Source organism: Anser anser, assembly GCF_964211835.1.
Source record: "Anser anser genome assembly, chromosome: 5".
Lineage (NCBI taxonomy): Eukaryota > Metazoa > Chordata > Aves > Anseriformes > Anatidae > Anser > Anser anser.
In genome coordinates, this window is record NC_139725.1 from 3021165 (window position 1) to 3038120 (window position 16956).

At 35.7% G+C, this 16956-nt stretch overlaps 1 protein-coding gene across 8 annotated transcripts in view; it reads left to right on the forward strand.

Annotated features, from left to right (window-relative positions):
• The window catches only part of SBF2 (SET binding factor 2), a 260200-nt gene that overhangs the window by 100980 nt on the left and 142264 nt on the right, over nucleotides 1-16956 (forward strand). For 6 of the 8 annotated variants that reach the window (XM_083839894.1, XM_083839895.1, XM_083839896.1 and 3 more), the window contains one exon: nucleotides 5518-5655. The exons of the other annotated variants lie outside the window; for them this stretch is intronic. In XM_083839894.1, coding sequence (XP_083696020.1) covers nucleotides 5518-5655 — 138 coding nt within the window. The remainder of the gene's footprint in view (nucleotides 1-5517; nucleotides 5656-16956) is intronic. 8 annotated transcript variants of the gene reach the window in all.

Sequence of the window (16956 nt, forward strand, 5' to 3'; positions counted from 1 at the left end):
TCCAGATGGAACAAAATTCTTTCACATAATGTCCAGAACACGGTCCCTTATTTTCAGGGAGTTTTGTAGAAAAGTTGATGATGGTTTGTGTTAAAAACAAAACACAGTTATTTGAGAAGTAAAAGAAAGCCTACAGAAGCAGAGTCAATAGAATGAAGCATTATGCCCAGGGTGATCCAAGGGAGAATCAAACATTTGGTGAAGGAATTAAAATGAGAAGGAAGGTGAATATCTGTCAGATGTTTTAAATCCCAAAGGGATCTCTTAATTCGAGTCTTGTCAGTAGATCTCGATTGTTTATTACTTTATGTGCATTCAGATAGCTTTTGATATTATTTACAAGTGCACAAAGATGTTTTGAGAAAATACAGTGTGAGAATATATTTTAAAAATGTTTAATTATATATCTGCAGTGGTCTGTAATGGTATTTCATGGACATAGTCATCTGTTCTCTTTAAGCTCATTAAAAAATGCTTTCAAAAGATGACTTGCAAAGAATGTATCATGTGGTAACCTTTCTGAACAAGGTTTTTCCCCATTCTGTTCTGGTAGTGCCATCAGAAGTAGTGGATTTCTGATGGAAAGCTTACCGGATTGTTGATACAGAAAACAATGTGAAGTGCAGACAGAGCAGTATTCTAGGCTGTAGCTAAACAGACCCAACTAGAACATTGGTCTGGGTTTTTTTTTGGGACTCTGCTTATCCTGAGGGTACAAGCCCAGGGGTAAATAACACAGTTCTAACAGGCAGTTCAGCAAATGAGTAATTTCTGCTCAGCAGGTATGGAAGTTAAATAATGCGCTTCAGCTGTAATAAGGATACAAATTACTAAAATTTTTCTGTAATGACACTTGTACACCAGATACGTACTGTTCAGTATAGTGATAGCATCAAGTCTTCACTTCCATAGCATCCAGTAAGACTCCTTCCTACATCCTAATTCCTTCAGTGCTAGAATAAAGGTTGTGACTATTGCCTTCATTTTTTCAACAGACTTTAGAAACCTGTATACAGTATATTAAAGGTATGTGCTGATAAGTACAATGATTTATTTTCACAGAGAAGGACAAGGTAAGGAGTAGTACAGCTATGGCTCTAGGTAGGAAAGAAGAACAAACTTATCAACTAAGGAAAGACGAAGTTTTTGGCTTATAGAAATTAGAAGAAATAAACGTCACTTTTAACTGAGTGCTAATCACATTTAGACCTTAGAGGGAAGCCTTGTGGTGATGACATATACACTTTTTAAAGGTGGCAAACCCAGCTACAGTATTTCAAAATGTTATGTATGATTTTTAAACCCGTGTAATTTCTTATTCTTGTTTGACCTGAAAGCATTTTGTGGGAGTAACTAAGAGAAAGTGCTTTGCTTCAGTGAACACCTGCAGTTTCAGGCAAAGTTTGAAATGTCATTTCAACACGTTGACTGGAAGAACTCTGTTCCATATTCTTCAGCCCAAATTCTGGATATTTGCACCAGATTTTAGAAGGCAATCACTTGTAATCTGGAGTGGATTTGAAGCACTCACCACCCTTAGAGGCTGAATTCTATAAATAGTGAGTTGGACAATCTGATTCTTTCTAATTTTTAGTGTCTTTGATAGAAGCTGTGTTCTGGTTCCAAGAATTCTGGCAAATAAGTGAAACAGTATGGGAGTGCATTCATTTTTAAACTCCTCTTTCTTTTCTTGTTTACTGAAGAAGCACATGACCTTTGAATTAGGTTCATAGTGGTGCTTTTGTCTGTTTTGGTATAGCGTCTGGTTGGTAGGGAAACATTTTCCTGTTCTTAGTAGCCAGACTCTAATGGCAAGCCTACTGGATAGTAGCTTGTATTTATACTAATTCGGAAAGTTCTTCTCAGTGTCGTTTGCATTTCAAATATTACACTAATATTTATTACCTTATTTTAAGGAAACTGAGACTCATTCATTGTTTAATTTCTTGGAGGAGCATGTTGTCTTTATTCTCTATCTCTGTATTTATAAATTCCTTCCAGTTTATTTAAAAACAGATTCTCTGTATAGCCAGTGGGTGTACTCTGCTTCAGCTGTTTTCCTTAACAGTCACTAATTGTTGTTCGCGAGTAATGAGTGAAATGTAGAAAGCATTATACACAGGATCATTTTAAGATTGGGAAGGATTTTCACTGACATGAGTAGGGCTTGGACATGCGTGGAAGTTGAGAGAGGGCTATTGAGAGCTCCCTGCCCAGCTCAGCAGTCACTTGGCATAGTTAGAAAGGTTTTCACTTTGCATTTCCAAGTTTACAGGGCAGATGCTGGTATAAATTTTGTATGGTAGACCTGCCAATAATGTTTCATTACAACAAAGAGAAGTATCATTTAAGTACACTTTATTTTTAAAAAGATTAAAAATAGACCTACTGATACTTAAAAGTTTGAAATGAGTAGATTGTGTGTACTGTGCAAAAATCAGCTATGCATAAGCTGCACATCCCAAGCTCACATATTGGTCATTGGTGTGCCCAGCACCTCGTGGTGTATTCACAAATCCCAGGTTTTACGTGCCCTTAGGGTGATGTTACTCAGTGTGCCTATAACGGACGTTGGTCTCAGGATTCCAGACTTTCAGCAATCTGACAGATTCCCACTTAAAGCTGTGCGATGGGGAATTATCCTGAAAGCTAATGGGCAGTGAGCACCAGCGGAGCCTGTGGAGGCAAGCAAGGAGCTCCTGTCAGAGCTGGTAGGCTTGGCAGGTCTGGAGGAATGCTATGGTTGTAAACTCAAGTGTTCAGAGTTTGAGAAGTGCCAGAGCCCAGGCTGTGTTAGCTACTTCATGTGTATTATTCAGTTTTAACTGTATACCATGAAAAGGTTACATTTATTTATTTATTACCAAAATGTTACTGTATTTGTTGCATTTTGGCTTGTAGTCATTGAACAAATGGCTATTCAGTGGTGGTGTGTTTTTCTATCTTTTCTGAGGTACAGATTCCAGGCTTCATTTACCAAATACCTCCTGACCTTTGCAATACATACAGATCTCTAATGATTTAATTTTCAAACTTTTTGATGATCCTTTCATCATAATGTCTGTATATATCTACCATATTATGTTATCTTTATAGCAGTCCTGCAAGATTAATGGTGGTATTTTCTTATTTTTAACTGATGTGAGTTGAAAAACAAAGGGAGATTAGGTCAGTATTATCAAATTCGGGGACTAATACTGGATGCTTAGCTTGGAATGACTAGGATGTCTTTTCACAGAGTACTTTTTGATGCTCACAGCAGTCATTCTCAGTTGCAGGGAGGAGTGCTTAGCACTTTTAGGTATACAGACTCAGAAGTGTTAAGCTGAGTATCTAGGATATGAAGAACATAACATGAGAAACTTTTGGTTCTGAAGATTTTCCCAGGATCATAAAACCAACTGTATATCAGAGGCAGAGTTTTAACTGCTTTTCACCTAAGACTGCCCAAGTTTTATTGTAGGGGTTCTAAAGATGAATGTGTAGTAAATGCTTGCATACAACTTACTCTTCACGATCTTTCAGCTTTTAGTGGATGTCCAGGGGAAAGAAGAAATTGATAGAAACATGAGATCTCAACCTTTCTCTCTGGTTCCTTTGCTATCTTTATTGTTTAACAATTCTAGAAATTTTGTGTATTTATTTATTTCTGTAATTCCCAATCCAGACATGGCCTGTTGCCTTCATGCCTTGTAAATTTTAAGTTTATGATTTTGTTAATAACAATGTATTGTGATTTTTCTGTGTATGTGACTTCAAGTCTTCAGTAAAAGAAGCAATGAATACAAAATTCCATAAAGGGCATTTCAAGAATCTTCAGCAAACTGACTTCTCAATTTCAGCCTTTCATTCTTCCATTTCTGGAACTTGAGCCTTCCACTCTTCCATTTCTGGAACAAGTTATCAATCAGTGATGTATTTCAGGCATTGAAAGAGGGAAAAACGAAACAAAACACTTTTCCTTTTGCTTTTGAGCTGTATTTCTTTTTACTCATGCTTCTTGTGTACCTCTGTTCTGAGGTCAGAATTCCTGCCAGTGGTTAGGGTGACTTACAGCAACAGCTCTTGTCAGCTTGGAGGAATAAATACGGAAGAGACTTAAGCTTATTTGATGTGTTTGATAGGTATTGCACATATTTCTTCTGTTTGTTGCTGCAAGAGTAACGTCTTCTAAGAAAATATGATATATTTGAAGAATTACAGCATCTTCGAGGCAAGAATTTTTTTGTCCCTGAGACATACGAAGTCATGAACTTTGAACATATTTTTCACAGGGATGGCAAAACTTATCTCTGTTATGATATGACATCTTACAAAATTTCAAATGTTCACAATTAAGTTTATAGAGATAATTAATAAATAGTTGAAAAATATTGCTCTATAAATAAGCATTTGTGGGAGTACGTATTGAATGATTTTAAGTAGGTGTAAATGGAATATCTAATTTTGACTAGATAAACTAATGAGGAAAGCTGTTTTTAACAGCTAGGAGTGAATGTTAAGGACAAATACATCACCTGTGGCTCAGAAGGCTTGTCAGCTGAAGGCTAGTGGAAACTTTAATGGTAAGGAGACAGAAGTAACTGGGCAGTTACCCAGTCTTGTACTCTTTTTAAGCTTCTGCTATTAGCTCCTAATGGAAACAGGATACTGGACTTCTTTTCTCATCCAGTATAGCCATTCTTAGATTTTATAACTCCTTATAATGACTACAGATGAAGAAATCCACTTAATCCTTTGATTTTTGTAAGAAGAGAGTGTGGGAAGCAGAAAGGCAGATCTCATGTCCTGAACTTCTACAATTTTGTTTTAAAAAGAGGAAGGTATGTTGCAGGGAGGAAGAGAAAAGGTTTGGATACAGCTAGTACTTGCACAGGAAAGGATTACACTGTAGTTGTGACACTGCATGCAAAAATCAATCATATCTAAAAGCAGCATTCTATGTTTGTATTTTATGATTGTCTTGACTATCTATTATTGTATATACATGTGCAAAAATGTGCACAACTCGTACTGTATATCAGTAATTTTGTACTTCCAAAGATAATTTTAGTTGAGCTTCTTGGTTTCTAATGAATCTGTAGGTTGCAACTTCTAGTTTTAGGAGTCCTGAAATAGATGGAGAAATTAAAAATGTATGTGGAGACCTTCCAAGACACAATGATTTTTAGCTTCAACTTCTGACCTGTTATCCAAATGAAACCTGCATTATCTGTCAGTTTATTCCTGTTGTTGCCTGTTAAACCCTTGCAAAGATTATCTTGAATACTGAATTTAAAGGGAACCGTCTTTAGTGTGTACAGTTTATTACATCTCCCTGACTAATTCTAAGACGTGTTAGGTTTTTCCCATTTTCTCCAGATTTTGCGATCCTGTATATATTTGCTTTCAATGAAATTTTCTAAACTTCTTGTTTCAGACAGTATTTTGTTATCTTGTTTAAAACTATTTCTCTTATTTCTTAGTACAACAGATATTATTGCTTAACTCTCTCTCTCTCTTTTTTTGTTTCTTTAGTTTTGCCAACCTGGAGGATGGCAGCTTTCAAAAGAGAGAAAACAGCCAACGTTCTTTGTGGTGGTTTTGACTGATATAGACTCAGAGAGACACTACTGTTCATGCTTAACTTTCTATGAAGCAGAGATTAATCTGCAGGTAAAATCTTTACAATAAGTTACAAAAATGCAGAAAAAGGTGTCTAGAAATAGAAGATTAATAATTTTAGAAAGCATCTTTCTCTTCTTGCTAAGAATTTATTGTTCTGTCATATATAAATGTGTGTATTTTTCTTCCAAGGTAAACTTGATGTGCTTGTTTGTGTTTTGTTGTTGTTGTTTTTATCTGCTTAAACAAACAAACAAACAAAACACCTTAATAAAACTGAGAATGAGAATCTTAGAAAATCCCAGGTTGGAAGGGACCTCAGAAGTCATCTGGTCCATCTTAAATGCTGAAAGCAGGGCCTAGGCAAGATAGTCTAACACCTTGTCTAGCCAAACTTTAAAGGTCTCAAGAGTTAGAGAATCCACCACATCCTTGAGGTTTTTCCAGTATTCCAATGATTGATTGCTCTCACAGTAAAAAAATCCTCCTCTTATGTCCAATTAGAATCTTCCCTGGTGTAACTTGTACCCATTGCCCCATGTTTTCAACCAAAGGCTTCTCTTTTCTCCACCATATGCTTTTTGATTTTTTGCCACTATTTGTTTTGATTTTGTTAATGGGACAGTCAACAAAATGTTCATTTATTTCTGTGTTTAACATAGCAGGAATGATTCTCATTTCCTTTAAGATAAAGGTTTATTAACTTCTGCTCCCTCTGCTGGACATCTCTATCAGACTAGCACAGAATAAATGTGTACACGTATGCTGTAATGTTACATACATATTTCTGGAAGTGCATTTATTGGCAAGACTGGTGTGGGTGTAAATAGCAAGACTGTAAAACTGATAGAATAATTCTTCAGCTTTTAGGTAGGTCAGATTTTGGGTGTCAGCTACTTGGCAGTGTTTGTTTTAAACATGCATTTAATTAATTTTGGGCAACCTCAATCTTTCAAAAATAGACATTTTGTTTCCCATTTGATGTAAAGTACTTCACAGAATCTATGCTATGACTTAATACTTGGAATCTTTAGTAGCTAGAACCTAGGGAAAACCTAATCCAGTCCGTAATTGCGGACTGTTATGTTTTGAAATATTTTCTTTCCAACATGAAAAATCAAAAATAAGTAAAGCCTTGGCATTAAGAATATTAAAAAATTAGTTAAAATTACCTAAGGGGCTAAGTAAAATTTTTGTCTATTTTAGTGAAGAACTGTAACACCATTAATTATTTTAAGAACATGCTTTTAGTGATCCAATTGTATTCTGTTCGATACTGGTGTTGAAATCCTACTCTGCCATGTAGAATAATTAATAGATGTGGAGTAGCAATAATATTGTGCTTTTTCTAGGCACAATTGGAAGCCAGAAAATAAAAATTGTTCCTATTTCGTTAACGCTACGGTTTAAATGGCTATTTTTGTACATTATTGGAAGGAGCTAAAAGCAGAAATGTAACTGAAGAGTAGATATATTTTAGTGTAGATTAGCTGACATCTTCCTATTGATATGTCATCTTTTCTTTACTTAATAAGTAAAGAGTGAAACATTCTACAGTAATTCTTTCCCAGCTGATAAAAATTTACAATGGTTGACTCTTCTTGCACTCTATGTATTTCATAACATATACTAAATTTAGCAAACTTGTTATTTATCCTGTGGTTTCTAGCAGCTGCTTTTGATTCATGATCCACATCTTCCAAGTAATGCTCATCCCAAAACATCCAGTATTAACTAAAAGGTTATTTTCTTATATTGCCTAAGTAGTGAAAAAAAAAAAATTAAATTTGAGAGCAGCAGGATGTTGGTTCTCATAATGCCATTCCTGGCTGTGTTGTAAAGAATGCATATTTTTCAGATGAACTTGCTGTGGTGAAATTTATTCTATGACTGTTTTGTTTATAGCCAAACTTCCTGTTTCTTTCTAAAACCCAAAGAGAATAATTGAATGTGCCCTGTTACATGGTCATTAGACAAGAATTCAGCACATGTACAATCTGTAATGAAACATAAGCTTATGAAGCATTGGGCTACGAAAGTGATGTTGATTTAACCATTCACATGCACACCTTATTAAACAAACAATCCAGGAAACAATGTCCATGATTTACAATGAAATCTGGACAGTGCTTTTCACAGTTAAATTCCATTCGAGTTTTAACCTAATAATATAACACACTATGACAAAGATTCAGTTTCCAAAAGGAATGGTTCTTTCCTTCCTAGTTAGCCTGCACCAGGTAAATCTTGCACGTATTTAAGACTGGTCAGATTTCAGCTAGTGTAGATATGCTCTTTGACTTGGCAGGATCATCTTCAGAAAACACCAAAACCCCAACCCTTGGAAGTTTCTGTGGTTAATTAAACTGCAAACTGAAAGCAAACTCATTTCTCTTCTTTTGAATGCTAGAGAAGTAGAGAACCTTTTTTGAGCCTCCTGCATAAAAATACAATAATCTTTTTGACACAATTTGTCAGGCTTGGCCTGAGAAGTCTACTTTTCTCACTCCAGTTGCTTTCATTACTGCTTCAGCTGTTTGTCACAGAATAGTTAGTATACATATGCCACCTGAAAAGTAAGGAGACTGTACTCACATGGTGCGTCTAGGTATACCTATGATAGTCTAGGATACAAGGTTAATATAGCAATCGTCAAAGCTCTATGCAGGAGCGTACAGGAAAAAGTATTGTCCTTGGTATCTCTGAAAGCCCTGGATTCAGTTAATCTCTTGGCAGTTGTCTGTCATTACAACTTCTCCAGAGATGATAAAAGCACAGGTTCTAGTAATATGCTGATGGGCTCTTTTCAACTTCCCAACCCTGGGCAGAATATAAAGTATTTGATAGACACCTGTGAATCGTACTTTGCATTGTTGCAATACTGACATTTTGAATCAATGCAGTACTTAGTATTTGTGTAGATGTTGGTCCATTGTTTGATCAGCCTTCATCAAGTCATGACAGTATATCAAAAAGATCAACGTTAGATCTAGTCTGATTAATACTCCAAATCTGTAAGGTAAACATACGACAGTCCATTACATAGGGGAATAGAACTCACTTCTTGCCATGAATGCAGGTGATGCAGCTTTCCCATTTAATCCCCTGTGAATTGTTATAAGATGCTAGTCTCATTTAATTGTTCCAATAACAATTGTAAAGTGTATATAAGGATAAGTTCCTCATCTGAAATTAAAACCAAGCATTTGAAAGTTTGACCCTAACGGGAATCTAAAATTGGGAACATGGCTGACTGATCATTAGACTACGAGGTAGTCTAATATAATCAATCAACAGTGGTAAAGACAGTTTAAAGACTTGCTCAGTTTAATTAAAAGCAGTTTAATATGCAAGATTTCTCTCTCGCCTCAAGTTCCTACCAATAGAAACGTAAAGAAATCTGAGATACTGCGCCAGTGTCTCCTTGCTTCCTGCTTTTTTTTTTTTGTCTCCAGTTGATCTAATCCGCCTTCATGTCTGCCTTAAGAGATCCTCTTAAGCATGCTTTAGAGATGCTCAGACAAATAAAGCTGGATGCCGTACTGACTTGCATGTATCTACAAGAATTAGGAGGAAGAGGACAATAAGTCAAAAACACCCCTATTGCTTCTTCCCACACAGTGCTTTCAGGTTTTTTTGCATTACTGTATTTTGATCCTTGTTGTCCACTGTCTTGCTGTAAATTGTCATTAATTTGAAGAAAGCCTCATCCTCTAAACCAAAGTGTAGTATATGTTCCTTGTTATTCTTCTGGTGACTGAAGATGAAAGTTGTTAAGAGCCAGAGGTTATTCAGAAGAATCATAAGGTACATCTACAAAATTCACCCATAAAACTCAGTTACTCTGTGTGTAACTTTATTTGCTGTCCAAAAAAAAATACACATATGTGTAGTTATTTCTAACAGCAATTTCTGGATGTTACCACTTAACACACAAAGACTTGATTAATATATTTGACTCAGCAGTTACTTCTGTCTACTTCGGTGGTGCTTCCTACAAAATACAGTCAGAATTTATGCTAACAGCACTTGGAATCTTTAAAAACAAGAAAAAACAAAACAAAACAACAAAAAAAACACATTGACTTGCATCATTGGGAACTTAATGGTCAAATTGTATATTGCTTTGTGCTTTGGAAAAAAATATCCTCACTCTAACCCCACCATCAACATATTAAACAATGATTTATGTTAGCAAATGAGCCTGTGCAACCACATTTCTTGCATTTCAGAAATTGTGTTCAATGCGATCAACAAGAAACTTCAAGTGTTAGTTTCTAACAGTCTTACTACAAGGTTTTATCAGTCTTACGTGTTGCCTTAAGTGTATATATGTTAAAACATTGTGATCACAAAGTTAGGAAGAGTAAATGTATCACAGACAAACGCAAGTAAGCAGTAATTCATGTCTCCTATTTCCTCTCATTCACGTTCTCTTCTTCTCTCTGCCCCCTTGCAAATATAGAAAAAAGAAATTGTAAAAATTCCAAAGCAGAAAATGGCAGATTAACAACATTCACAAATATTTCCTGAGTCAAAGGAAAATTTGCCAACAAAATGACATCATGCTTCATTAAGTTTTAATTTTTATGCTTGGACTGTAGAGTTGGTGATCCTACTGTGCTAAAGCACATGCTACTTGATGAGTCACTGATGTTTGGTTTTGAGCAGAGGATGAGAACACTCAGTTCAGTTGTATCCTTGTTGAAATGTGAAACCTGATCTTCTTTTGGGTATTGTATTAGTGTGTTGTTAAGATGAAGCTTAATAATTTTGTGAATATCCCAAATGTTAAACTTATCCTGAAAGTGACCTTATTATCAGTGTCTCAAAAGACATTCTGTAGGGAGTGGGGTGGGGGGGAGACCATTTAAAAATAATCAACATCTTTCTAAATCTGGTGAGAAATGGATGTTATGAAAACATACAGAGATCAAAGCAGTGCCTTCTTCCTTTCCTGTGAAGAGGAAATTACAGCTAATGTTCTGTATGGTAAGAAATAGCCTTGTATTGTGAATATCAAATTATATGTTTAAGGTCTTCTCTAGACCAGAATTTAAAGTTAAGGTGAGAATGAATGAAGAAAATCGTATTTTCATCTTTCTAGTAACTGTGGCAGTAATTTATCCTGTCCTGTTTATGTCCTGTGTGTGTGCTTGTGCATTTATGCACCTTCTTCCCAATTTGATTTCATGTTATTGCAGGGTGCAAAGGCTTATTTTGGGTAAAGGTAGTTGTCTTGTCTTTACTCCTGCGTGGAGTCTACGCAGTAGCCCATGGACGTCTGGCATTTATGTCGCATCTACATGTGCATTACCTTGGAATTCCCAGATCTTTTGGCATGTGCATAGGCTAAGGGCCCACTCAAGAAATATGTGTTAGCCTACGGTGCATACTTTTTACTGCTTTTTATGGCTGCATACTTTTACTTTCATTCCAAAAATCTTTAAATGTGCTTAGATGAAAATTCATATAAGTACCTTCTGGGGTTTCAAAGTGAGGTGTGTTAAGTGGTATACGTATCATAGATGCTGCCTGTGCAAATTTTATGTAATGCTGGAAGGTGCAATGGGAACTCCTGATTTTCATATAGGCGTACTCTGCAGTGTCAACAGTATTTAGGGAGTGAATGAATTGATTGTTACAGGGGCTTGAGGTTACTGTATTTGATAAGTTTACAGTCTGATCTTCACATAATCTTCTATCTATGGTCGTTTACTTTTGTAGTTGATGGAGTTGCTATTGTGAAGTGGTACAGTTTATTCCTGTTCTGAAAGGATTAAATCAAGATAATGGCTTTTTTGCTAGTATAATTATTCCAGTATAAATGTAGCTACTGTGCTATGATCTAGTGTGCATAGACAAGCCATGAAGTATATTTCTCACCTGTGGTTTTAGTTCAGTAGAGCAGACTGATCAATGCAGATTGGTCTTTTGGAGGCATTCTGCTAAGTTTATTTTAAATTTTGTACGTGTCTTAGAATTTATTGGGTACATGTGTCTGCACAATCTGAAAAATAAATAAAATGAATTGTTGCTGAATGGCTTTTGGCCTTTGGTTTTTAATAAACCAGCTATTTGGCTGCAAACAAGGCCAGCAAAGCTTAAACGATGTGTAGAGAAAGGGATCTGTCCCAAATGAGCAATTGGCATGAGATTACTAGAGCTTCAAATAATTTTTCTTAAAATAAGGAATCACTCATGGTCTCCAAATCTCATTTACTGTGCTGTTAGTAGAAAAACAAAGGGCTTGCTGACCTTGACACAATTTCTGTGCAAAGTTTTGCAAAGGGCAAACTGTTTTTATAACTATTATGAAGAACTACAGTGAAAGTTTTTGTAATGGCAGATGTTCATTCTCTCTGACTGACTGAATTACTAAAAGTACAACTATAATTTCACTATATGTTCATATTTCATAGAATCATAGAATCAATAAGGTTGGAAAAGACCTTTGAGATCATCTGGTCCAACTATACCCCTACCACCAATATTACCCAGTAGACCGTGTCCCTAAGCACCATGTCCAACCTTTAATTTCCTTCAAGTTTGAAATTATGCCTGCCAGCTTCCACCCTCAGAACTGCAAAGCTACATCAAATGTTTTGTATTTTCTGACTTTTCTATTAATACTTCAGTTTAAATGGGTTTTCCTCACTCTGAAATGAAAAGGAACCTAATATTTCTTCTCTGCCCAATGTTAATCAGAACTAAATGCACTGACTTGAATGGCATGTGCATCCTGAGTGGAGATGTACAATCAGCATGCCTGGGTTGTCCTGATGCCTGAAGATTCCTAATGTCCCTAACAAAGGCAATTCACAGAGGTGGTGCAGATGTGATTCAAAGACCCGGAAGTACCTAGTCATCCTTCCAGGGGAATCAGAGCCAACATAAACGAAGAGCAGATGGACAGCTGATAGTCTTGGAGAGTTGGATTACAGTTCAGAGTTGCTTTTTCTAGAAGTCTTCAATGTTGGAGGTTTGATAAGTAGCAGATTTGGGCATACAAACTCAAGACAGACATGTTGAGGTTCTGAAGATGGAGGTAGAGACAGAAGAGGAAGGATGGTTATGGTTCATGTGTGCTGAAATTCAGCTGAACATCGAATGAACAGTTGTTCATGTGTTCTCAAGCTGGGTAAGTCCCTTAAGATCACCTACATTCAATAGCACGAACAGTTTTTTTGGACTATGTTGGTAGGTCATTTTAATCTTTAAAAATTTACTTCAGTTCCTAATGTAGATTTTGGCTAGATTGTTTGTTATTTTTAAGTTAAATGTCAGTTGTTAAAAGCAGAGCTGACATCTTAAAATAATCTGATTGTGGTAGCAAAAGTGGGTTCATGCAAGTTAAAGACGAGCCCTTAATGTTTGAGGGCTAAATCAGAGCAATGAGTATGTCTGTTGAATAAAAAAAGATACGGTTAACATGAGTAAAGTTGGCTGCTTTCATCTGTTTACTTGGCTGCCATGTCTGTTGCCTTTAAATGAGCTGCTGTTTTTCACTGAAGTAACACAAAATCATTCACTTCTTTCTACTCAAAGTTTTAACGTAATTTCTTAAGCTGAAACTGAAGTTTATGTGAAAATATCCATTTATCTGTTCATTTTCCACAAGGAACGTTTAAAACAGGTCCAGTATCAGCCACACGTGACTGACAGCAGAGATCTCCTTCCAGTAGGTTTTAAGTATGTAAGTGGGTAGGAAGCAGAAAGAGATGTTTTATAGTCCACTGCTACATGAGGGAAAACTATAAGCCCTTGTCCGACATCAGGTAATCCACAAATCTTTTTAATTTAATGACATAAAGCTACAGGAAATGAAATTAATTCGTTCTGCTACAAAGAGCTATTTGCTCGTTATATGGATGCTGTAATTATTTTTCTTCTCTATTCCCCATAAATGAGGCCAAGTCTGAAATTAAGTCAGTTTAGGTTTTAGAATTGTATACACTTTTTTGTTTGTAAAATTTGGTTCATCAGAAGAAGTATGGGAATCAAAAATAGGTCAATATTCACCTAATTGATTTTTTTTCTGTATTTAATAAACTCTAACTTAGGCTTAACCCTGCATTAGTATTTTGTGTGTTTGTGATTTGGGTAACAACAGAGAATTAATATGTTCTTAAAGCTGTTACATAACATCAAACACTGAATATAATAGTATGCTAGAAAAGTTATATTGCTTTATAATCTCTGAGTAACATTGTGAACCTATATAATAAAGTAAGATACATTCAAATATGTTACTCTAAATGCTTGGAAGAAAATAAGCTATAATTTGGGGGCAGAAAGGAAAAAACATCTTGTGTAGTATTTTGTCTCTGAAGGTGGATAGGAGTAAATGTCAAGGGAGGAGTAGAGGAATGTGACGAGTGGTGCTTCCATGGGTGCTCCCTCCTCTGCAGTCTTTGGAGCAGCTGAGCCACAAACACCTGCTGCATGTTTAGTAACCGCTATGAATTTCATGAACATGTCCAATCCTCTCATGGCCCCTGTGCATTTCTGTTACTTGCAGTGTTTTTTAGCATAAGAGTTTCATAAGTTAGGTAACTGCTGCATGAAGAGCTACCTCCACTTGTTTATTTGAACGTATTTCAGTTAGCACGCTGATTTCCTGGTTGTTACTGCTTTTATTGTTGTCCCTTAAGACTAACTGTGAGCAACTAATTTACTTTGCAGTTGCTGTGTTGGTTTTTGGTCAGATGTTGAGGTTTCCAGTTTCCATGTGAGGCTATCAGGTTCAGGAGTCAGAAGTATATAAAGAGTAAAACTAAGCAGTAAGTAAAGGACCTGATCCAAAGGACTTTTTAACAGTTTTGCACTCGGTTTGATTGGTTCCGCTCTTGTCATGTTTCATGCAGTGTGAGTGCTGCTGCTTTGGCAAGCAAGCACACAAAGTAGCTCCAACGAAACGTCTCTCTGACGCTCCTTTGATGCTAAGCATGGAAACTAAACAATTACACTATTCTTGGCCTTTACAAGATGTCATCTGAAACTCATAATTTTCAACTGTGAATATATATTTATGATCTAAAGCAAGCAAAATGTGTAGGATAGAAAATGTAGTGGGATTACTTGATATTCACCTTTGTTCCTGCTTCAGGTTTGCCAAGTAGTGCATACAGTATGCTGAAGGAACAGGAGGCAGTGATGAACTTCTGAAACAATCTCAAGTAAATTTTGTTAACTGCACCTGTTATATTGTGCCCAGTTGGTTACACTTTTTCACAGCTGTGGAGGTTTTATTAAAGCAAAAAGACACTGTTATTGATAGTTTAATTTAAAGCAAAGTAATACCTTACTTAATAATGTGTATCAAGCCCACAAGTATTTGATTTTATTTACGTCTAAAAATGTATTAAACCATTTTCTAGACTGTGGATTTGGGACATTGCGCCTGATCTGTTGGCAGGTAACTCCAGTTGTCAGTTACCTCCTGTATTAAAAATATTTGAATAATTAGTCTGAATTTGTCTAGTTTGGGCTTAATGCCATATACATCCCTTGGCTGAACTGAAGAACAAATAGTTCTCAGAAAACAAGCAAACAAATAAATAGCAGAGTAATGATTAACAATGCTGATCACAGTTAATTTTTCTAAGCTATTAGCTATCAGGTGATTAATGCTGATTATTTTTTTTTTCTTTTTGTCATCTGAACTCTAATTGTTTTGAGGGATTTTTTTTTTCAAATGCTTGCACAAATACATTTTATTAATTTGGCTACTTTTATTGACAAAGTTCATGAACTATAAAGTGATTCTGTTAGTTCTGTATCTGGTTATTGTACATTCCAGTTTACCTCAAACCCATCTGTTTGGGACACAAACATGTTAAATGTCCATTTCACATGATACGAGAAGAAAGGAAAACAGTTGGAATATATGCGCTCGTGCTCTCTCTAGCTCTGTATTCTCATTTAAGTAAGAACCTAAAAACTCATTACTGTGTATTGCCAGGAGTTGACATATGAATTTTTGAGTTTAGGTGTGGATGTGTACATTCATTAAAACTCATGGAAATTTTAAGAATGTATTGGTTTGCTGTAAATGTACAGGCCACACAGTTTCTTGGTCGGTCTCTGAACAGTTCACTATACAGCAGTGGCAAACAAGTTGAGCAAAATGAAATTGCATCATACCTTCAAAAGAATGTTCACTATTTTGAGAGTTCATTATGTTTTTATGTATTATTCATTGGTAAAAAGGAAAAGAAAAAGGAAACAAACAAAAAAAAACTAAACCACGGGTAAACAAATTAAGCAGCCTGCTGTAGAACCAGATCGGATTTTTCTGTTTCAACTTAAATTGATACATCCTCAATTGTGTTCTACTGGCATACCCAATAACATATACATGCCTATTTAATTGTATTTAAAAACGTTAAAGATATAAATCTCTATGTAGTTTTAGAATTGGTCATCATCTTGATTTTTTTTATGATTTTTGATCTCATGGGAGATAAGTATTAACATTCATTGTTGTGCTGTTGTGTCTATACTTTCCCAACAGTTTGCAATATGACAACTTAAAATTAGTCTGAGAAATGCCTAACGTTAGCAGTTTGGCAGTGCCAATATATCCGTTTATCCAAGGGATACAGTGGAGTCTAAAAGAAAAAAGGCAGCCTTTAAAACAAGAAAAAGACTCCTATATACCTTCCATGTGTCAGATGCCAAGACTGTCACAATCAAAAATACTTGAGCAAGGAACAAAGATTTATACAAAGATGGTTTCTGTTAGCTTGGAGACTTTGTGGATAAAGAAGTTTTGTGATAAACATATTAAGAGTTTTAGTATTATCTGGTGGGTTTTTCTGGACCAACTGCTTTATGGACTTGAGTCAGCCATAGTTTGCAGATTCCCTGTGTAACTTAATTTAGAAGCCAACTCAAGATATGGAAGCAAAGATGATTCTGGCATTGGCAGGCAGGGGACAGGATCCTGAGGAGCTTCAGTCAAACTCAAATTTCAATCAAATAAACTTCAATCAAATTATAATTACAGGTGACCAAATATTGTGAAAACTTGTATGATCGCACATTATTATACAGTTCCTTTCATTAATACAGTTAGGTCGGTCTGTTACCTATTCCTTAGCCTGACAAGAGTCATTCTTTTTTTTTTTTTAAGACCTTAACTCATTTGATGTTTAAAAAAAACACAACACAGAACATTTATTCGTTTCTGTTCTAAAGTCACAGATGATTCTGAATTAGATTTTAAATATTTATCACTTTTTGAACTAAATGGATCTTTAAACATCTGGAGTACTGTTTTGCTACCCAGTGGTATTTTTTCCTCATCTTACCTGTTTTAAAAGTCTGTCTATATGTAGAGGTAGAGAG